Source organism: Vanrija albida (genome assembly GCF_041260175.1).
Source record: "Vanrija albida strain AlHP1 chromosome Unknown contig_3, whole genome shotgun sequence".
Classification (NCBI taxonomy): Eukaryota; Fungi; Basidiomycota; class Tremellomycetes; order Trichosporonales; family Trichosporonaceae; genus Vanrija; species Vanrija albida.
In genome coordinates, this window is record NW_027191422.1 from 2,181,691 (window position 1) to 2,201,222 (window position 19,532).

Genomic DNA, 19,532 nt, shown 5'->3' on the forward strand with positions numbered 1-19,532 from the left:
GTCGTGGGTGGTGGGTGGGGGGGTTACACCGCCGAGGGCGACTCCACAAGCTCAATCTCCTCGCCTTCGGGCGATGCCACAAGCTCAATCTCCTCGCCTTCGGGCGACGCGACAAGCTCAATCTCTTCGCCTTCAGGCGACGCGACAATCATGTCGGCCACGCCCGCCACCTCGATCGGCGACTCGCACTCGAGCGGCGAGTCCACCTGGATTGGCGACGACACCATGTCGACGGGCGAGCCGACAAACTCGCCCTCGATCGGCGAGCCCATCGTGCTCGGCTCGTCCGAGAAAATCGGAGGCCGCGCTCCAGTGTCGATTGGGGGTAAGCCCGAGAAGGCGCGGTTCGATGGCAGGCCAGGCTCAAAGTCGACCTTGGGGCTGCCGCTCACGTCAGGTGTTGTTGCGCCCGTAGTGACTGAAACGGCGTACGAGTCCATAGAGCCAGAAGTGCCCGACATGTCGCTGGGGATCGGAAGCTGCGTCGACATGGAACCGGCACGCGTCTGCGAGCTCATGCTCATGCTCTGCAGGCGGCGCATCTTGTTGACGGCGCGGACCACGGTGAAGAGAGAACGGAGCGACGTGATGGCCTTCTTGATCTCCTCGATCGTGGGCTCCACGACCTCCTTGCCCCAGTAGTACAGGTTCTCCTCGACGTCGACCAGAGGTCTCGTGCCAAAGTTGGTGACCCATTGGTTGGCGCGGATGTCTGGGATCGTGAAGCGCTTGGCGGGATCCTTGGTGAGCATGCCAGTGACGAGTTCCTTCAGCTCTGGCGGCCACTCGTCGTAGATCTTGGGTCTGAAGCCGTCAGCCCTGTCAAAAGCGCTGCACTCACTCTTCCGTGGTGACACGTGTGTAGAGCTCGGCCGGATGGGCCGTGTTCCACGGGAGCGTGCCGGTGAGCATGCAGTAGAGGGTCACGCCAAGAGCCCAGATGTCGACGGGGCGGCCATGGACGGCGGTGGACGTGCTGGCCGTGAAGGCCTCCGGGCTGAGGAACGCGGGACTGCCGCCCTGTGTCCTGATGCGGTCGTCGTTCGTCTTTGCCTCGAACATTTCCGACACTCCAAAGTCTGCGAGCTTGACGAGGTCCCTATCCTTGGAGAAGAGGATGTTCTCAGGCTTGATGTCGCGGTGGGTCACGCCGTTGTGGTGTAGGTACTCGAGCGACAGGACGAGCTGGCGGAAGTACTCGCGGGTCATGTCAAAGGGGAAGGCGGGCTTTGCGTTGGTCGCGTCTGCGCCGGGCTCAATGTTCATGAGGACGCCGCCGGCACCATACTCGAGGACGAGGAAGAGCGAGTCGGAGCTCGGTACCGAGATGGACTCGTAGAGCTTGATGAGCTGCGCATGTTAGAATTGTGCATTCCGCGGAACACGTACGTTTGGGTGGTCGAGCTTCATCATGACTGCAATTTCGCGACGAATGAGGGCCAGCGGGTCGTTCTTGAGAGCCTCCTCGTCAATCGTGGTCGAACGTGACAGGGCTGGACGCGGTGGGGGGACATTGGGGGCTCCAGGACGAGCTGGCCGTCTCCTCCTCTCACGCTGCTGTTTCATCTGTCGCTCGTGGAGCATCCTGTTCTGCAGACGGGACTTGGAGAACTCCTTTACGGCCTGTGACAAGGGTCAGCGTGGCTTGACGCGGGACGACCAACTCACGTATTCCTCTCCAGTGCCCACGTCCAGACTCGAGTAGACGGTAGCAAACGCACCCTTGCCGAGGGTATGGCCAAGCTTGTACTGGTTGACGACGCGCGCGCCGTCGAGCGTGCTGTGCTGCGAGCCGAGCGTCGTCTCTCGTACGCGGTGTGTCGAGTTCTGACGCGACGAGCGCAGAATGTTGCGGTAGTCTGGCGACGAGGGCGAGGGCGCGCGCTTTGGGGCTTCAAAGAGGTGGGGGCTGGAGCTTGCGAGGTGAGAGGGGGATATGGAGGCGGCGGAACGAGACGGCGAGGGGAGTGATGTGCCGAGCATGCTCTGGGGCGAATTGGCCAAGGACATGTCGTCGCCGCTGCCCTTTACCGTGTTCTGGCTGCTCATCGAGGAAGACGTGGGAATGGGCGTAGAGTGCCCACGAACGGGCTTGGAGTAGGGGTTGAGGGGGCGTCGTGCGGCGGCGACGGCGCTGTCTTGCCACTCTTCCTCAGGCGAATCGTAATGGAGCTCTTCTGGCTCCTCCTCAATCGTGTGTGTGCCGATGGTAGACGGGTTGACGAGGATGGACGCAATGCCCGATCCTGGTGCGGCATCGATCGGCGTTGGCGGGTGCAGCATGACGGCCTCTGGAGCGAGCAGGCCGACCGAGGCGACGGCGGCGGCGGCGGCGGCGGCGTTGGGGGCGGCGGCCACGGGGGATGCTGCTGCTACTGCTGCCGTTGGTGGGACAGCACGGGGTGCACCACCTGGCGTTGGCGCTGCGCCCTCCGCGATTGGCGTGGACATTGCGTGTCGCGCGGTGATGCTGAGCGCCCTGAGCGGCGGCGGGGGGGAGGAAGGAGGAGGGGGCGGGGGGGAGGGGGTAGGGGGAAGGAGGGGAGGGAAGGTGGTGTGCACGACCTTTTAACACGTAGAGTGTAATGTGGGGTGGTGGGTGTGGGCGGGCGTGGGCGGGCTCGTCGTCGCGCGTCCCGGGCTATATAAAAAGCAAACCAGCCGGTAGCACTAGATTTCTTTTTCATCCTAATACAATTTAACACGACGACGCTCAAAGAATTGTTTTCACAAGGTTTCGCAGCAGCAGCAGCAAGGAGCAACTCCTTGGCTCTGAGACATCTCGGTCGGCGCTCCTCGTCCTCGCTCCTCCCCCTTCCCCTTTCCCCTTGCCCCTTGCCCTCCCTTCCCCTCCCCCTCCCTCCCTCCTCCTTCCCCTTCCCACCGGCGGAATAGAGTTACGCACACGACCTGCATAATTCGCCCCGTAAGAACCGGAGCGCGCAGCGTCGGCATCTGTAGCTCGATGCTTGATTCCCTCAAACTCCAAGCCATGCATGCCCCACACCAGGGGCGCGCGCAGCCGGGGGTAGCGACGAGGGCGAGGGCGAGGGCGAGTGCGAGCGAGGCAGTGGTCGCTGCGCACGAGGGACGCGACGCAGCGCAAACGCACACTTGGCCAACGGGGGAGGGGGAGGGGAAGGGGGTTGTGCCAAGGCGCCGCGCCGGCGGCGGCGGAGGCGGCGGAGGCGGCGCGAGGCTGAGACTGAGACAAGGTCGACGAGGCCTGCTGACTTTCTTCTTCTGTCCCCCTGTAACCAACGAGCGACCGCCAAAGCCGAGCCGGCAGAGCCAAGGCAGGCAGAGGCAAGAGATCCGTCTCGCCTTCGCCTTTCTGTAGAGGCACCGACTAATCGACGGAAACGAGCAGCGAACAAGTAAAATTAGGAATGTCGGCATCTGCCGTCGTCGTCGTACACCAAGTATAATTGCGATACGTCATTCGACGTCGCTGCAGCAGCAGCGGCGCCGGTCGCAACTTGCCGAGGCAGAGACTGACGTCGATCTTCCAGGTCCTGTTCGGGGACTTGCCATCTGCTCGGCGATGGGTGCGTTCCGGCTGACACGGGATCATGACGCGGGGTTGGTTCGGTGTGTGTCTGGAGCTGGCGACGAGGAATGGCAGTGGGCTGGGCGGTGCGGCGACGCCAGCTGCGGCGACAGCGTGTGCCGCAGGACGCCGCAGCGGGGTCTCAAGCCTTGGACATGGGCGCGGCGAGCTCGGCGCCGGGGTGTCGCATCGGGCGAACGCAGCGCTGCCATCGGGCGAGCAAAGCTGCACACCATGGCCACGAGCGAGCGAAACACGACGCCAGGAACAAACAGGATCGACATACTCCACTGCTCCACCCGGCCCGTCTGGCCATGCTGTAAGCCGCGAGCGGGCGAGATCTGTCTGGGGCGGGGGTGCGAAGATCGTCATGCCGCGGGTGCCGGTCTGGTTGGCGGGGGTGGTGGGTGGGGGGTGGGTGGTGGGTGGAGATGGGCAGATAACGGGTCGCGGGGGATCAAGTGGCCGGCGGCGCCGATGAGGTTGAGCACGATCGAGGTCTATCACCCGTCTATCGGCGCCGGCTCCAACGCCGTTCCAGTTCCAGCACTGCGTTGTTCCAGTCAAACTCCAGCACAACTCTATGCATGCCCTCCCCTGGCGTAGCTACCCCTCGACGGCCTTGATCCCGCCGTCGTTAAGCGCGAGCGGCGCAGCGTTGAACGCCGCGTCCCCCCTCGGCAAGTCCATGACGGTGCGCCACAGCTCCGCGACCTGCACCTCGACCTCTCCGTCGCTCTCGAGCGCGAGCACGTGTCCGCCGGCGGTCCGCCCCTCGTCAATATAGTGCATGTGCACGCCTGCGACGGCGACGCCCTGCAGAAACTGCGGGGACCGGAAGCCGACCACCGTGCCCCGGCTGGCAGGCAGCGTGACCGTCACCTGGCGGCTCGCGACGTCCTTGAGCCCCTCGCCGGGGAAGCACTGCCCCTGCGCCGTGCGCACGGTAATGGCCTTGAAGGCCCCGTCGATCCGGAACGCGACGTGCGTGTTGTTCGCGTTAGGCGCCAGGCGCGCCAGCACGCCCTCGACCCCGTCCTTCGCGCTGATGGCTGCGCGCGTGCTAGCCTCCGCCGCGAAGTCCGTCACCATCGCGAACGGGGAGAAGTCCTCGGTCGGCGAGCCCTCGGTGAGATCGGCAGCGCGCACGCTCCCGTCGTGCCGCATCTGCCAGCACTCGCCGTCGAGCGCGATCAGCTCGCCCCGCATAGAGCGGAACGTGCCGAGCCCGTGGGATCCGTGCGCTAGGACCTGGCGGAGGGGCACGCCGGTCGACGCGACGCCGTCCATGAGCGCGCTGACGACTGAGAACTGGTACAGCTCGTTTGGGGGCATGGCTGGCGGAGCGAGGCGCGGGGGTCGGTAGGGCGGGGGCGTCGGCAGGCCGGGGATGGAGCGGGGCCGGGAGCCTTGTAGTGGCAGTGGTGCTTGTGGCCGTGCGGTGCGGGCGGTGTCGGTGCGCCTCTTGCTTCTTGAGTGATGGACGAACACTATCGGCTCGTCGTCGTCGTCGCGTCGTCGTCGCTGCAATCGCAATCGAGTAGACGCAAGGTGGCGGCCGGGCGAGCGGCGCGGGTAAGATTGCGGTGGCGGCGTGAGGTGACTTGGTGGGCGACGCTGCTCGCTCGTCCACCGCGTTTATATCGACGCCGGCCCCTCCGCCGGTTCCTCGACTCACTCCGTCGCGGTCATAGCCCGCCACACCCCCTCGCTCTCTATCGCCGCTGGCGGGCGGCCCACTCGCCGCCATCCTCGCCACTCACCGCGCACCCCTTCGATCACGACCCAAAGCCCGGCCTCGGCAACTCGCCGCGTCGCACATCCACACTAGCTAACCCCTTCTTTCAGCGCCCTATCGCACCCTATCGCCATCTGTCGACTGGCCCCTCCACAGCCAGCTCGCTTGCCCCCCTCCCCCCCGCGCCACACTACCGCCACACTACATCTTACATCAATATCACATGTAACGTCCGTCCGCACTCTAGTAGTCCGCAAAGTAGCCCTCGCTCTTGCGCTTCTTGGTCATGGCAGCGATGATCGCGCTGCCAACACCCGAACCGTCCTCGGCGTGGTGCGTCACAATCTTCCGTCCCGCCTCGCCAAAGATGTCAACCAGCGCCTCGTGGATACGGTCCGCAAAGTGGGGGTATTTCTGGCGCCGTCAGTTGCTGCCAACCTCGTGTCACTCACGTTGTAGAGCGAGCCGTCAGCTCCGACAGCGCAGCCCTTCTCCAGGTAGCCCTTCTTCTGGGCAATGGCCGCGATACCGCATGCCGAGAGGCGGGCAGAGCGAGTGCCAATCAGCACAGCCAGCTTCCTGAAGAACTGGCGCTCCTCGAGCGTCGTCTCGAGGCCAAAGAAGTGGTTGAAGACGCCAATGACAGTCAGGAGCTCGTCGGTAGGGTCGCTCTCCATCAGCGAGAGGAACGCAGTGTCGAACGCGTAAGCCTTCTCAAGCTTGTACGTGTTCTGGCCCAGGAAGAGGTCACCCGAGTCGATGAGCTCGCAGAGGATCAGACGGAAGATCTCGCCGAGGTAGAGACCGGCAATCATCTTCTCAAACGACTGCTCTCCCGGCTTGTTCGACGACTCGTCGATGATGATGTCGTAGCGCGTGCGCGGCAGGTGCTCGTGCTTGAACGAGTCGAACGCTCCCCACTCGCACTGAGGGTTAGCTCCACACACGGCTGTTAACCCACGTTAATGGCCATGTCCTGCGACTTGGGGAGACCCATGTACTCGATCTTGGGGATGTTGTCGGCCGTCTCCATGTACGCGGCGTTGCAGCCCGTGCCAAAGATGACGGCGATACGCGTGTCGGGGTTGACGTAGTTGGAGGCAATGAGCGTGCCAGTCGTGTCGTTGATGAGCGCAGTGAGCTCGGCACGAACGTTCTGCCGCGTTAGCTCGGCCCTCCTGCAACAGACCCAGCACTCACAAACTTCTTGAGCGAGTTCTTGAACAGCTCGGCCGCGTCGTTGCCCTCGACGTTGGCAGCACCGAAACCCTTGGTCCAGCGGATGAGGGTGCCGTGGTCGATACGGAGCTGCTCGCAGGGGTACGAGAACTGGCGGGTGAGCTGAATCCTCCCTCTAGGTGCCGCTCTACGCACAGTGAAGCCAAGGGGGAGGAGCGCATCCTCGTCGCCGCGGCCGAGGTTGTCACGGATGAAGCTGTCCAGGCACTGGGCACAGAAGTCGAAGCTGGGGGGTCAGATCTGGCGAAGCTTTCTCAACCCACAGTTCCGAGCCCTCGCCCTGCTTCTGCTCCTCGGTCAAGCGGTACTTGGTCTGCGTGACCTCGAACTTGCCCTCGCCGTACAGCGAGACGAGACACACACGGAGGTTGGTGCCTCCGAGGTCGACAGCGAGGAAGTCGCCAGTCTCCTTGCCAGAAGGCCACTGCGTGTGTCAGTACGTGCGCACGCACGAACAGGGGTACTCACTCCGAAGACGAAAGTGGGGACTGAAAAGACGTCAGTACGGTCACGGAAAGTGTCTGGGGAACGCACTCATAGGCTGGAAGAGTCAGCTTGGAAAGCCTCCATGTGGGTAGCGAACTCACAACAACCTCGCCGCTCTTCTGCAGGCCCTTGTCAAGTGTCTCCTCGAACGCCGTGACGATCATGCGCATGCGCTGGGGGGTGACTGCCGTGGTCAGCTGCACGTCCGGTGTACCCTGCACAGCTACTCACTGGTAAGGAGCGACTCGTACTTGCGGAGGTGGTCGGCAATCGTCCCTGCGGGTGTGAGCTTGGTGCGGTGGGTCAGTTTCAGCTCGACGCACTCTTCTCGGCGTGGGGGAACTCGGACTCATCCTGCCGTTGTCAGCGATAAGACCTCACACTGCGCCAGAGCCCACGTACATGCGTCCTGGTGTGGTAGACGACGTGGTGGCCGTTGGGAGCGCTCGACGAGCTGCGGCGGCTCATCTGGGCGGCGCCGTTCTGCGCGGGGGGCTTGTCGAGCGAGGTGAAGCCCTGGACCGGCTCGTTGGCGCCGGACGAGGGGCGGCGCTCGAGGGCAAACGTCTGGCCGCTCGAGATCGAGGCCTTGCGGGCGGCAGTGCCGATGTTGGTGCCGTTGTCGAGCACGCCGTTGGACATTTTGTGGGTGGGGGGTGGGGTACGGGGGAGTCGGGTAGGTGGCTGGGTCATGGTGAGCACGGGGGGGTTTTGAGAGAGAGAAAGGGGAGGGGGAGGGGATGCGAGAGACTGTTGGCGTGGAAGATGGGTGACCGTTTGCCTCGAGGACGGGCGGATCAGAGGGAAGGCGAGCAAGGGAAGGCGAGCAAGGTCTGGCCAGCAACGTGTTTGTTGCGATGCGAGATAAGAGACGAGCAGAGCGAGGATGCACGCTGCAACTGTGCATGCACCACAACGCCCGCCGTCACGTCGCGCGTCTAGGCCCATGTGCCCCAGTATCTGGCCGACACGAGCTAGCTGCGACCAAGCAAGTGGCCTTCCCTCGACGGCCGACAGCCGGCCGTGGGGCAGGCAGGCTGCATGTGGGGCACGGAGCAGAGGGCTCCGGGGGCGTTGGGTGTGGGTGGGTGCGAGACACGTACCTGTAGTCGCGAGGAGCGTGCGGCAGTGGAGTGAGAGTGAGCAGTGAGCAAGAGCAAGCAAGTATCAGCAGGCAAGCCCAGTGGCGACGATGAGCAAGATGAGAATGAGGAGGGAAAAGGTTTGGCCCGCGGGTCAAGGTGGGTGTTGTCTACGCGGCTGGTCGTGGAGCGTCACTGTCACTGGCTCACTTGGCCCATTTTCCTCAGACTTTGCGCCGTCACTCTGTCAAAGTCCGCATGGCCGTGTCCACCCCGGCGGCATCAGTTGCCGCCGGCATATGGCTTGGGCGGCACAGGGACACCACCACCTGACCCTCTGCCCTCTGCTCGCCTTGTCCAACCGCTGCCTCGCTTGCCGCACCCGCATTTTTTACACAGGCGAGCGGACCACCTCCCCGCCCTGTTGCCCCAGCTTTGGCCGCCGGCAGTGGTCGGCAGTGCTGCAGTGGTTCGGCTGCAGGCGGCCAGACGAGAGCCGACGAAAGAAATTGCCATCGAGGCAGCGAAAGCGCAGCCAGCCTGCGCCGACCTCACTCGCTGACAGGGGAAACGAGGGGAGGCATACAACAACCGGCCCAACCCCAAACCAAACAACTGCGTCATGCCTCCACTTGGCTCTGCTCGGAGGCCCCCGAAGGCCTTCCCCTCGTCTCAAACGGCCGACAGTCCGCACAACCATCCGAAATGGCGCCGAAGAGCCAGCGCCAGCGGACGTTGCCCCGCATGCCCCAGCAAGTCTTGCCGTGTCGTTCTTGTCTTGGCCAGAGTGTCCCGCTTGCGCGAGTACCCGCTCCCCGCCGCGCTCCAGCTCCCCCATCTGGGGCGACCGCAAGGCCGCATGCTTGCTCCTCGATCTCCTCAACAATCCCCCTCGTTCTTTCGAGTGCTCCAAGTCAGAGCGGAAGCAAACCCACGTGCGCAGCCTCCCCTCGACTGACCCTCCACCCGTCCAAACCACTCATCTAACCACTGACCAGCCTCGCCTCCAACCTCCCGCAGCCCCAACCCCGCAGCCCGCCGACCATGCCGCTGCCCGTAGCGTCGCTGCACGCGCTCCTCGGCCGCTCGCCCGACGACGCGGGCCTGCGCGAGTCCCTTGCCGCGCTCTTCGGCAGCGCGCCGCAGCCAGACGTCAAGACCTACCCCGACTCCACGTACCACAACTACTACGCGCTCGGCGTGTCGCTGTGCTTCACCGGGTCCCCGCTCGCGCTGGACAGCGTGGACGTGTTCAACGCGCCCGCGGGGCCGAGCGGCTCGGCCTCGACAAAGTCGACAAAGCCAGCGTACAGCCCCGCACCGCCCCTCCTCCTCCAGTTCGCCGAGACCGAGGTCGTCCTCCCGCCGCGTAAGGAGGGCGACGAGCCGTTCCGATACCCCCGCCCCGAGGCCTTCGACGTCGTACCGGCGACCAAGGGCCGCGACATTGTGCGCGTGCTCGGTGAGCCGAGCCGCAAAGGCTCGGGCGGGTGGGTCGGCGTCTGGCTCGAGTGGGGCCGCGTCGGGCTCAAGGACGAGGCTGGGCGCGTCGACGTCGGCCTCATGCTCGAGCTGTCTGACCCCAAGGGTGCGGAGCAGCTCACCGAGGAGCAGAGGAAGAAGGGCGCCGGCGGCGTCTGGGACCGCGCCGCCGGCTGGGCGTGGGGCAGCATCAAGGTGTTCCGCCCGGCTGACAAGTAGTCTCGCCTGCACCCATACCTCCCACGCACTACACACATACCCTGCACACTAATCTGTATCCATGCATGCTACATATCTTTCTCTCTCTCTTATGCCGCGGGAAGGCTCTCGATGGCTTCCCTAAGCTCCGACTCGTTGAGGATGTGGAAGCCCTGGCCGGGGGTCACCTGGGCGAGCTGCACGTTGTTCTCGTCCAACCGCTCCTCCATGACCTGTCTGAGGACCTTGAGCGCAAGCGTGTGAGCCTCGGCAAGGGACATCTGCTGTGGGGGTGTTAGCTGGCTATAGAAAGCAAGAAGCTAGCTACACACCTTGTGGAACGAGTCCTGGAGCGACTGCTGGGCAGCATCCGAGCCAGAGCCGATGGCCTTGGCCTCGTACTTGGTGAAGGTTCCCGAGGGGTCGGTGTGGTAGCTGTTGGGGGTTAGTGACGTGCTACTTGGCCAACACTTACAGCTGAGGACCCCTCTCGTCGATGCCGGCGATGAGGAGGGCGACACCGAATGGTCGGGACTGGGCAGTGTCAGCAACTTGCTCACACCCGACACCAGACATACCATCAGAGCCTCGTCGTCCTCGACACTCTCACCGAAACGGAGCGCAAGGTCACAGACCGCCTGGGTGGCGCTCTCGACGCCGATCGGCTCGTCGTAGGTGAAGGCGTGCATCTGGCTCGTGACACGGGCGTGGTCGACCATCGTCCTGGCGTCGGCAGTGAGACCCGACATGGCGCAACCGATGTGACGGTCAACCTCCATGATCTTCTCAATCGACGACGACTCGAGGAGCGGCGACTGGACGCGCTTCTCCACACCGAGGACGGTGCCGTGGGGCGTGGTGATGCCGACGGTCGTGGAGCCAAGCTGGGAAAGTCAGCTACTTCGACACAAGATTGCGGACAGCTGGCTCACCTTGATAGCCTCCATGGCATACTCAACTAGAATCAAGGTTAGCGACCTTCCTTTCAATCCAACCACGGAGATGTACCTTGGAACAGACGGCCCTGTGGTCATGTCAGCACAACCCCAACTCGAGCACCGCAGCCGCACTCACCTCGGGCGAGAAGGTGTTGACACCACGGTCGTACTCAGAGCTGTGAGTAGGCATGTTAGCAGAGGTAGAGGGTGACTTGAGCCGCTGGCAGACGAGCGGTCGCTGGACCGGTGACGTACCGAGTGAGGAACATTATGGAAGGAGGAACCGGAAAGGTGGGGCGAAGGTTCGAGTTTAGATGGAGCTGGCCGTGTCCAGGCTGTGGGAGTATCACTCGACGCGGTAGACGCTGGTGATGAAGGGGTAGGTGAGGTTGAGGAGGAGGATGACAAGTTGCGTGAAGGCTGTGATCGATGCAGCAGCCGGGTCAGTGACGAGCAGTGTGGGTGGGTGGGTGGTGACGAGTTGCAGACGCGCGGCCTACAGTCAATGGAGATTAGTTACGTAATACACCACGTGGGTGATTATTTGAATCCGTTCTACCACGCGTCTGCAGCCGTGCCTGACGGGCTGATAATCGGCGGCGGCGGCGGCATGTTGCCAAGGTGCTTGCTGCAGTCTCAAAGTCCGTCAATGAACCCAGCCGGGTAGGGGTGGGTGAAGAGTGATGCAACAAGCGACACCTTGCAGTCTTCCTCAATACAACTCACTCACACCTTCCTCTTCTCTCTCTCAACTCGTCAGCACCCTGCTCATTGGCACCCATTTGCATCTCCATTACTTCACAAGTCACGACAAGACCCACCCCTTCCCTCTCGCGTCAGTGGCAAACAAACCAAAACAAGACCGTGTACAGCAGTCATCCGCGGGGGCTCACAAGACCCACCCAGGGTAAGACATCTCTCTTGTCCTCCCCATCCACGCACTCGATGCTGACACCATCTCTCCTCTAGGCGGTGGTGACGGTGGCCACTCTGCATAGGTGACGAGACCACCACCATCCTGCACCTCGGCACACCCGACCTCGACATCCTCCGACATGCCGCCCCCACCAAATGCCCTGGCTGTCGACTTGGACGACGACGACATTGTCGTGTTGGACGAAGCCCCAGTTCACATGCGGGCCAAACTAAGGGCAGTGCCCCTTGTCATCCTCTCGTCGGACGAAGACGAGCCGGGCCCTTCAGCCTCACGGGGCCCAGGACGAGGAAAGCGCGTCCGCTCGGGTAGCAGTCCAGTTCTGATTGAACACCTGGTGCCTCAGCAAAGGCGCAAGATACACCGGGTGCAAACTGGCGACAGTGCCCACTCGTCCCCCGCCAACGCGGAAGCTGGCCCTTCGAACCATCAAGCCCAAGGCTCGGATCCCCAGGACCCGATCGTTCCAAAGGCAGACTACCTCGTCGACATGGTGGTCGACATCATCCCCGACATCTGCCCCGAGTGGGTCAAGACGAATCTTGCGCAGCAAATCGATGCCCTCAAGGCAACGAGTAACGTGCCCGGGCAGGACGCGGTTGGTGCCGTTATCGACATGGCATATGCTATGGACGCGTACCCGAAAGCCGGAGAGTCGGCACAGACTGCAGCACAGGCGAAAGAGGCGGACGACACCCAGTACGCGGACCCCGACTATCGAAGGCATCAGCGTACTGGCTTATCATACCAGTCCAATGCCCTAGAAGTGCTCGAGAGTGCGTTTCGAATGATACCAGTCGGACAGTGAGTGTAAGGCAAACACGCGGTACTGATCAAGTGCCAGTATCAGGGCAACTTTTCAGGCAGGGGGTGGCTATCAGCTCGTCCCCACATACTTGATATTGTCACGTCAACAAGGGGGAGGGCGAGGCCTGTTTACACCTCTGAGGAAGGGCCGACCAGACGCCAAGGGGAAGAACCGCGCCCAGCCAGACAAAGAGGAGTGGTTCAATGACCCTATTGTTGTTCACGGAGGTGCCGACTACAACGACCCTTCTGGCCTCGTTGAACTGCGGCGCGAGAAGAAGCAGATGCTGGCTCTGATGAGTGAGTTTAGGGTGTGTTCCTCGCGCTGACCCTTGTAGAAAAGGCGGACGAGACGAAGAACGCCGAGGCAGCCGCAACGAGGGCTGCGGAGGAGAGGGACGCTGCGATGGCTAAAGCCAAGGAGGAGGCTATCAAAGCCGGTGTTGCCGTGGAGTGTGGCTGCTGTTTTGACAAGGAGCCTTTGGTGAGTACGGTTGAGTGGCGAGTGCTGACGGCAGTCCGAGATGGTGTCCTGCGATGACGGCCACATGTTCTGCAAAACCTGCGTCAAGAGCCTCGCGGAGAGTAAGCTGGGCGAGCAGCTGACTGTACGTGAGGCGGGTCTGCTAGCACTAACCACTACAGGCGATCAGCTGCATGGACATGTCTGGGTGCACAAACCTCTTCACTGAGGTGACACTGGCCCAGGTGCTCTCCACCAAGACACTTGAGCTATACAACCGCCTCAGACAGATGAAGGACCTGGAGATGGCCGACATTGAGGGCCTGGAGAGTTGCCCGTTCTGCCCGTACGCGGTTGTCATCGATAACGACGTGGAGAAGCTGTTCCGTTGCCTCAATGCTTCGTGCATGAAGGTGACGTGCAGGAAGTGCAAGCGGCCGGTGAGTGCTTGGTGCTTGTATGGCAGAGTGGTCGTCGCTGACATGTGCAGGACCATATCCCGAAGCGATGTGAAGGTGGGGTTGCATGGCAGGCGACTACTAACTGGCTCAGAGGTCGAAGCCGACCTCAAGCTCAACAAGCGGCACGCTGTCGAGGAGGCCATGTCCGAGGCTTTGATGCGCAAGTGTCCCAAGTGCGCCAAGCCATATGTCAAGGAGACAGGGTGAGTTGTGATGTGAATGCGTTCGTTGCTAACGCTGCAGCTGCAACAAGATTATGGTTGGTCGTTTGAAACGAGCACTGCTAACGTCAGTGCCACTCGTGCAACACCATGAGCTGTTACATTTGTCAGAAGGCGATCCCCGAAGGTTATGCGCATTTCGACCAGGGTGGGTGGTCGTGGCGGAGCGCTGCTGACCTCTCAGCTCCAGGGCGGCCGGTCAATGCGCAGACGGCTGCCAAGTGCAAGCTTTGGGACCAGAACGAGGCTCATAGCGAGGCCGAGCGGGTGAGTGAGCGGGGCATATCTCGTCTGACCTGCAGATCCGCCAAGCTCGCGACATTGCGCAGGAGCATATCATGGCACGTGCTGCTGCGGAAGGCGTTCAGCTCGATGCCGACGACTTGCGCGTCGACGCGCCAGAGGCGGCTGCTCGACCCGTAGCTGGGGCGCAACCGGGGCGGCGGGTTCCAATGGCTCGGCTTGCAGCCGCTGCCAACGCGGAGAACTTCCTCGGGCGCAACATCGCATTCCAGCATGCCGCGATGGGAAGGATGGAGCAGGACCTTGTGGCTCGGGGGCCCGGAGGCCGATTGTGAGCTGGTGTTCCAAAGTTCGAATCGCGCGACTGGTTCTGATCTGACAACTGCAGTATCCCTTTGCCGCGCGAGCTCATGCCGCACTTTCCGGCGCTGCGCCAGTTGGCGGCCAACCGCTTTCCCAATGCCCCGTTCCCACCTCTACCACCGATGCCTCCGGTGCCCCCGATGCCTCATTTTATCAACCCGGCAGACCTGTTTGTGCTAAACGCGCATGCGGCAGCGCCGTTCGTTCCGCTCGCCCCGATCCCCCCGGTCCCTCCAATCCCTCCGATCCCCGCGATCCCTCCGATCCCTCCGATCCCCCCGCTCCCTGCGCTCCTCCCTGCGTTCCCTGCTGCCATTGTTGCGGCAGCGCAGGCTCCGGCGCCGCTCGCACCGCGTGTTGAGCGGCGGCGTGTTCCCCATCCTCCGAGGCGCCGAGACGCGCCGGCGTACGTGCTCCCGCCCAACCTGTACCCGAACCCACCGCCGTAGTGGGCGACACCTGTGTGTATTCCTATAGCATGGACCAAGCGTGAGCGCGCCGCCATAGCATTGTACCGAGCGGCGCGCCGTACCGTCATTGTATTGTGCATGATGAGGAGATGATGCATGTGGGTGTGTGTGCGGGGGGCTGGGCGCGGGGCGTGTGGGGGCGTGGGCGACGAAGTGGGTGGTCGGCCTCCACTCTGCCACACGGGCGAAACAGACAAAGCGAAACGACACACTCGACGACAACACCAACTCGAGTCCGCACTCACACCCACCACATGTCGTCGCCATTCAACCCGCTGACGGCCCTCACCCCGGGGCTGCACCACACGCCAGGGCTGCACCCCACGCCGGGCGGGCTCGGCGCGTCCCCAAGTGTGCCGGTACACCCCTTCCTGCTGCCGGGCTCGTCGCCCTCGCCCGGCCTGCTCGCGCTCTACTCGGCCCCACAAGCCCTCGGCACGCCGCAGCACGTGCCCGGCCTCTCCGTCCCCGTCCCGCTGCCCCAAGCAGCGAGCGCGACCCCGCAATCAGAGGCAGACGACACGCTGCGCGCGCTCCCCGACGCGCTGCGGCTCCTAGAGCGCGCCGAGGCCGTCCGCGCAGAGCTCACCGCGCTCGAGGGCTCCGTCTTCACGAGCGGCGAGGGCGCCGAGCGCGCCGCGTCTGGCCTCTCACGGCTCGAAGGTGCCCCCCCCCCCCCGACCCGATAAGAGCTGACGGCCCAGCCCTGCAGCTAGACTACGCGCAGACGCTGCTCGCGCTCATCCAGGTCGCGGGGACGTACCTCGTCGGCGCGCTCCCCGTCCCGCTGTCGGCGGCTGCGGCGCCGGCGCCAGCCAGCGCTGGTGAGGGGGGTGCCGCGCCGACGCCCGCGCCGACGTCGGGCGTGGGCGCGTTCCCTACCCCCGCGCAGCTCGCGGCGTGGGACGAGGCGCGGGCCGCCGCTGCGTTCGGCAGGCGCGAGGGCGTCAAGACGGCGTCGAGGGCCGTCGTCGACGTGCTGAGGGGGAGTAGCGGGCGGTAGGGTGGTGGCAAGCGGGCATGGGGGGGGGGGGCATGCTCGCGCGTAGATTGACAGATATGGCCAGGGGGCCCATGTAACTTCATTGTATCTCTGCGCGGGCGCTTGGTCGCGCGTCACAGCAGCGGTGGTTCTTGCGATCTGACTCCAGCCTGACTCTAGCCCCACGCGCAACTCTTCCGTGCTCGCGCTGCGCGCTCGCACTTCCTGCTCAGCTCGGCGCTCGCGCTCCCCGCCCGCGTCAATACAAACCATACATGACTCGTAATCATAACGGCGTCGTCGCGGCCGCGCCCGGCGACAACGACCCCACCCTCCAGTCTATAAGTATAGATGCAGTATGCTAGTACAGCAGGCCGAGCACGCGGCAGAAAGATACACACAGATAACACACCCTACTCCTCGGCAAACCGGATACGCCGCTCGCGGTCGTCGCGGATAGGCTCCTCGTCCTCGGCAACAGGCGTGTTGTCCGCCTCGAATTGCGAAAACTCGGCCATAATGTCAATCACCTGCGGCTTGCCCCGCAACCGGCGCAGCCGGCTCGTGCCGCTCGTCTGCGACCCGTTGGCAGTCGACGCAATGCTCGGCGTCGCCTGCGCCTTGGCCTTGGCCTGCAGCACAGACACGGCCGCAGGCTTGGGCGGCTCGGCGCCCTCAGCCGGCGGGCTGCGGCGCAGAGGCGGCGTGGGCGCGCGCACAGCCCGTGTCACCGGCACCTCCTCTTCCTCGTCGTCGGCGTCGTGGCCGTTCACAGGGCACGGGAGCTTGGGCGGCGACGTCGACGAGACAGACTTTGCAAACAGCTCGGCCGCAGTCGGCGGCTTGGTTGGTGGTGCCGGCGCCGGGCGGCGCACTGGCAGGTCCGAGGGCGGCGCGGGGAAGGCCGGAAGCGAAGGTGCGCTGGTCGGAGGAAGAGGGAAGCTGGGGAGGTCGGTAGGGGGAGCAGGGAATGAAGGGAGGTCGGAAGGAGGGGCAGGGAACGCAAAGCTGTCCGACAGCGACAGGCCAGAGAGGGTCAGACCGGCAGCCGACCCAATGCTGTCGGGTTCTTCGCCGCCTGCAGGCAGAGGCGCCTCGGAGAACGACTTGCGGTGCTGGATTCCGCCCAGAGACGCGTTCTTAGCAATCTCCTCGGCCGACTGCGCGCGGTTCAGTCCGCCATCGGTAGGCTTGACCTCTGCCTTGACCTCCTTGGGCTTAAGCCCACGCGCATCGGCGGCCGCACGCGCGTGCGCACTGAGCTTCTGCGCCAGATCCTCGGCAGTCAATGACTGGTTCTCGTACGCCGAGCGGATCGCCGGGCCGTATCCCAGCTCCTCGGCGTTGATCAAGATGGCAGTCTTCTTGACGTGCCTGATCCACTCGGTCAACTCGCGCGCGTCCTTCATCTCCAAGAGCCACTCGTCGCCAGCCTTTGTGCGGTCCTCGTCGCCAAAGACGACGCGGAGGACACTAGCACGGCCGTCGGCATCCATGTAGTCCTCGGCGATCGACGCAGTCGACATGCGGCAGAGCGCGCGGCGTTCGACCTCAACGCGTGGCGCGCTGGGGTCGTACGTGCCCGTGATGCTTCTGGAGCGGCGCAAGCTGGGCACTGCTGCTTGGGTCGGGCTCTGGCGCAAGGAGGAGAAGACGTGGACGTGGGCGACGGTGCGCTCGTCGTCGTCGGTAGGCTGGCCCGAAACGCTGACCTTGAACGACGTGAACACGATGGTGCACGGTGTCCAGCGCACACCGGCGGCGTTGCGGATGCTGCGGTCGCCACGGGCCGAAAGGATCGACGTTGGTGGCCGCTTGGCGCCCTGAACGCTGAGCACGGTGATGGGCTCGAGCGCGCCAACGCTGGCAGGGAATGTCGGAAGGATGGCACTGCTGATGTCGGTGGGTCCCCACGCGGATACGACAGGCGCAGCCGGCGTGACGGGCGCGGGCTTGACCGTTGCCTTCTCCTTTTCTGGGAAGATGTCCCTGACTGAAGGAGGCAGCGGTTGCTTGGTGTCATAGTCGTAGTGGTTCTTGGCGTCAAACGGCGGCAGGCTGAGGTGCGGGGCCATGATCGACGCGGGCGAGTTGACAACCGGAGTGTAGGCAACCGATGACGAGATGGAAGGGCGGGAAGCTAAGGCGTGGTTAGCGGCCTTTCGACGTTGCACCTCGCCCACTTACAAGAGTTCGAGTTCATCTTTGACAGCGAGAGCGTCGAGGCCTGGCTGTGCGTGTCGGTGACAAACGACATCTTGCTGCTCTGGTCGTCGCGCCATTTGCGCAGGCCCCTGACCTTGAAGGCGCCCATGAGCGACCCGCGCTTGGTGCCATTCCGGTCTCCAAACATGTCTGAAGGGAGATCGAGCATGGACCCAGATGGGACCGGAGGAAGAGGAGGGAGGAGATGAGTGCTTGAAGCAAGAGACGACTGAGAGTCCTTGCGTACGCGGACAGAGTCCTTTGAGGGCTTGAAGCTGCGCGACGGCTTGGACGTCTTTGAGCGGCCCTTGTGCACGCTGGAACCGGAGGAGGATACCGGTGGCGGCAGGGTGCTGCCGCGCGACGTGACGGGAGTGAGCCCGGGGGCGGCCACGCCTGGCACATCAATCTCCCCGATGGTCTCCATCAAGTCTTCGTCTGATCCAAACGAAAGCTCGTCTTCGAGACCGAGTGACTGCACTTCAGCTGCGCTACGGCGCAGGCTTGGCCGGAGGCTGGCGGGCATCGTGTGGGTAGGAGTCGGGTGTTACAGTCGGCGGTGACAGCGCTAGATGCTTTGTCAGTGCCGAGTCCGAGTCATGGGGTGGTGGGGTTGGACGGTGGGGAGAGTGTTTTGTGGCAGGCAAGAGTGGTAGGGGGGAGTTGAACGATATGAGGATGAGAGTGAAGGACAAGTCAGGTGGACCGACGCTTTCAACGACCGAAGACGACGCGCCTCACTGTGCTCAAAGGAACGACGCGAGATCTTCTTTAGCCGTTGGTGTGGTGTGTCGTCTTTACGCTACTGACCCAACCCTCCGCGCCGCCGCGGCCGCCGCGCCGCGCCACGCCGGCATGAATTGATTCAACTCAGGTCATGCGGCTTGCCTTGGGTAATTGGGCCACATAGCCCGGCGGGGTGGGGGCAGCAGCCGCACGCGCTGAAATCAATGCGGGTAGGTAGATCGAGATTACTAGTAGCCAGGCAGCCAGCCAGGCCGCATGCACCATGGACGGGTTTCGGCGCATTGGTGGGTTGGGCAATGGTACTAAGGGTTCGGGGAAGGGGGGCGGCTCCCGAGACGAACGACGCACCTCTAGTGGTAGGGACCCGGCTCGTTTTCTGCTTATGCGTATGACGAGCGAGGCGTTTTGCGGGGACGCGGCGGCGGCGGCGGCAGCGGCAGCGGGTCTCTTTTTGTCGGTAGTCTACCACGGTTACAAGAAAAACTGGTGCTGGGTGTGAGAGTCGAGGGTGGGTGGGCGAGTGACACAGGCGGGCGTGAGGGGACTTCCCGCGACGAGCCGTGTGGTGTTGTGGCGTCGGGCTGTGAGCGTGGGTCGTGTCGGGTCGGGAGAGTGCGGTGCGAGGTGCGAGTGGTGCGCAAGAGTAGTAGGAGTGAGTGAGATGGAGAAAGGACGAGGTAGTGTTGTGATGGAGACGGCGGGGGGGAGGGGGAGGGGAGGGGAGGGGGATGACTGACTGCCTGCCTGGCTGCAGCAAAAGGGATCGGCGAGGCGTCTGTGCAACCGGCCCTGGCCACAAGACTTTTGTTTGGCAGGGCTGAGGGGGGCCAATCTGACTCTGACTCTGCCTCTGACTCTGCCTCTGACGACTCTGGCTGACTGCATGCTCCATCCGACTACTACTACTCCCCTTGGCCTCAAAC

General features: G+C 63.7%; 8 protein-coding genes across 8 annotated transcripts; 3 read left to right on the plus strand and 5 right to left on the minus strand.

Moving 5' to 3' along the window:
* Positions 1 to 23: 23 nt before the first annotated feature.
* Q8F55_004137 (uncharacterized protein) lies at positions 24 to 2,451 on the minus strand (the record flags this gene model as incomplete). The annotated part of the gene is made up of 4 exons (XM_069352660.1): positions 24 to 804; positions 842 to 1,350; positions 1,390 to 1,623; positions 1,669 to 2,451. 4 exons carry the CDS (start codon positions 2,449 to 2,451, stop codon positions 24 to 26), a joined length of 2,307 nt encoding a protein of 768 aa, XP_069210078.1.
* A 1,705-nt stretch (positions 2,452 to 4,156) lies between these two features.
* Q8F55_004138 (uncharacterized protein) lies at positions 4,157 to 4,885 on the minus strand (the record flags this gene model as incomplete). Its single annotated transcript, XM_069352661.1, has 1 exon — positions 4,157 to 4,885. The coding sequence occupies one exon, from the start codon at positions 4,883 to 4,885 to the stop codon at positions 4,157 to 4,159; it is 729 nt and encodes a 242-aa protein (XP_069210079.1).
* A 646-nt stretch (positions 4,886 to 5,531) lies between these two features.
* On the minus strand, positions 5,532 to 7,655 carry hxk1 (hexokinase; the record flags this gene model as incomplete). Its single annotated transcript, XM_069352662.1, has 11 exons — positions 5,532 to 5,702; positions 5,741 to 6,214; positions 6,250 to 6,444; positions 6,489 to 6,617; positions 6,663 to 6,753; positions 6,791 to 6,951; positions 6,996 to 7,015; positions 7,111 to 7,197; positions 7,245 to 7,289; positions 7,337 to 7,367; positions 7,416 to 7,655. The coding sequence occupies 11 exons, from the start codon at positions 7,653 to 7,655 to the stop codon at positions 5,532 to 5,534; spliced, it is 1,644 nt and encodes a 547-aa protein (XP_069210080.1).
* Positions 7,656 to 9,139: 1,484 nt separating this feature from the next.
* On the plus strand, positions 9,140 to 9,796 carry Q8F55_004140 (uncharacterized protein; the record flags this gene model as incomplete). The annotated part of the gene is made up of 1 exon (XM_069352663.1): positions 9,140 to 9,796. The coding sequence occupies one exon, from the start codon at positions 9,140 to 9,142 to the stop codon at positions 9,794 to 9,796; it is 657 nt and encodes a 218-aa protein (XP_069210081.1).
* Positions 9,797 to 9,885: 89 nt separating this feature from the next.
* On the minus strand, positions 9,886 to 10,982 carry PUP2 (proteasome component pup2; the record flags this gene model as incomplete). The annotated part of the gene is made up of 8 exons (XM_069352664.1): positions 9,886 to 10,059; positions 10,108 to 10,210; positions 10,251 to 10,309; positions 10,354 to 10,659; positions 10,708 to 10,733; positions 10,784 to 10,799; positions 10,850 to 10,889; positions 10,969 to 10,982. 8 exons carry the CDS (start codon positions 10,980 to 10,982, stop codon positions 9,886 to 9,888), a joined length of 738 nt encoding a protein of 245 aa, XP_069210082.1.
* Positions 10,983 to 11,768: 786 nt separating this feature from the next.
* Positions 11,769 to 14,654, plus strand: Q8F55_004142 (uncharacterized protein; the record flags this gene model as incomplete). Its single annotated transcript, XM_069352665.1, has 12 exons — positions 11,769 to 12,451; positions 12,492 to 12,754; positions 12,793 to 12,938; positions 12,973 to 13,062; positions 13,100 to 13,357; positions 13,408 to 13,432; positions 13,470 to 13,581; positions 13,622 to 13,637; positions 13,672 to 13,747; positions 13,784 to 13,866; positions 13,902 to 14,173; positions 14,231 to 14,654. 12 exons carry the CDS (start codon positions 11,769 to 11,771, stop codon positions 14,652 to 14,654), a joined length of 2,448 nt encoding a protein of 815 aa, XP_069210083.1.
* A 275-nt stretch (positions 14,655 to 14,929) lies between these two features.
* On the plus strand, positions 14,930 to 15,678 carry Q8F55_004143 (uncharacterized protein; the record flags this gene model as incomplete). The annotated part of the gene is made up of 2 exons (XM_069352666.1): positions 14,930 to 15,338; positions 15,380 to 15,678. The coding sequence occupies 2 exons, from the start codon at positions 14,930 to 14,932 to the stop codon at positions 15,676 to 15,678; spliced, it is 708 nt and encodes a 235-aa protein (XP_069210084.1).
* A 392-nt stretch (positions 15,679 to 16,070) lies between these two features.
* Positions 16,071 to 18,388, minus strand: Q8F55_004144 (uncharacterized protein; the record flags this gene model as incomplete). Its single annotated transcript, XM_069352667.1, has 2 exons — positions 16,071 to 17,797; positions 17,845 to 18,388. 2 exons carry the CDS (start codon positions 18,386 to 18,388, stop codon positions 16,071 to 16,073), a joined length of 2,271 nt encoding a protein of 756 aa, XP_069210085.1.
* Positions 18,389 to 19,532: the final 1,144 nt, after the last annotated feature.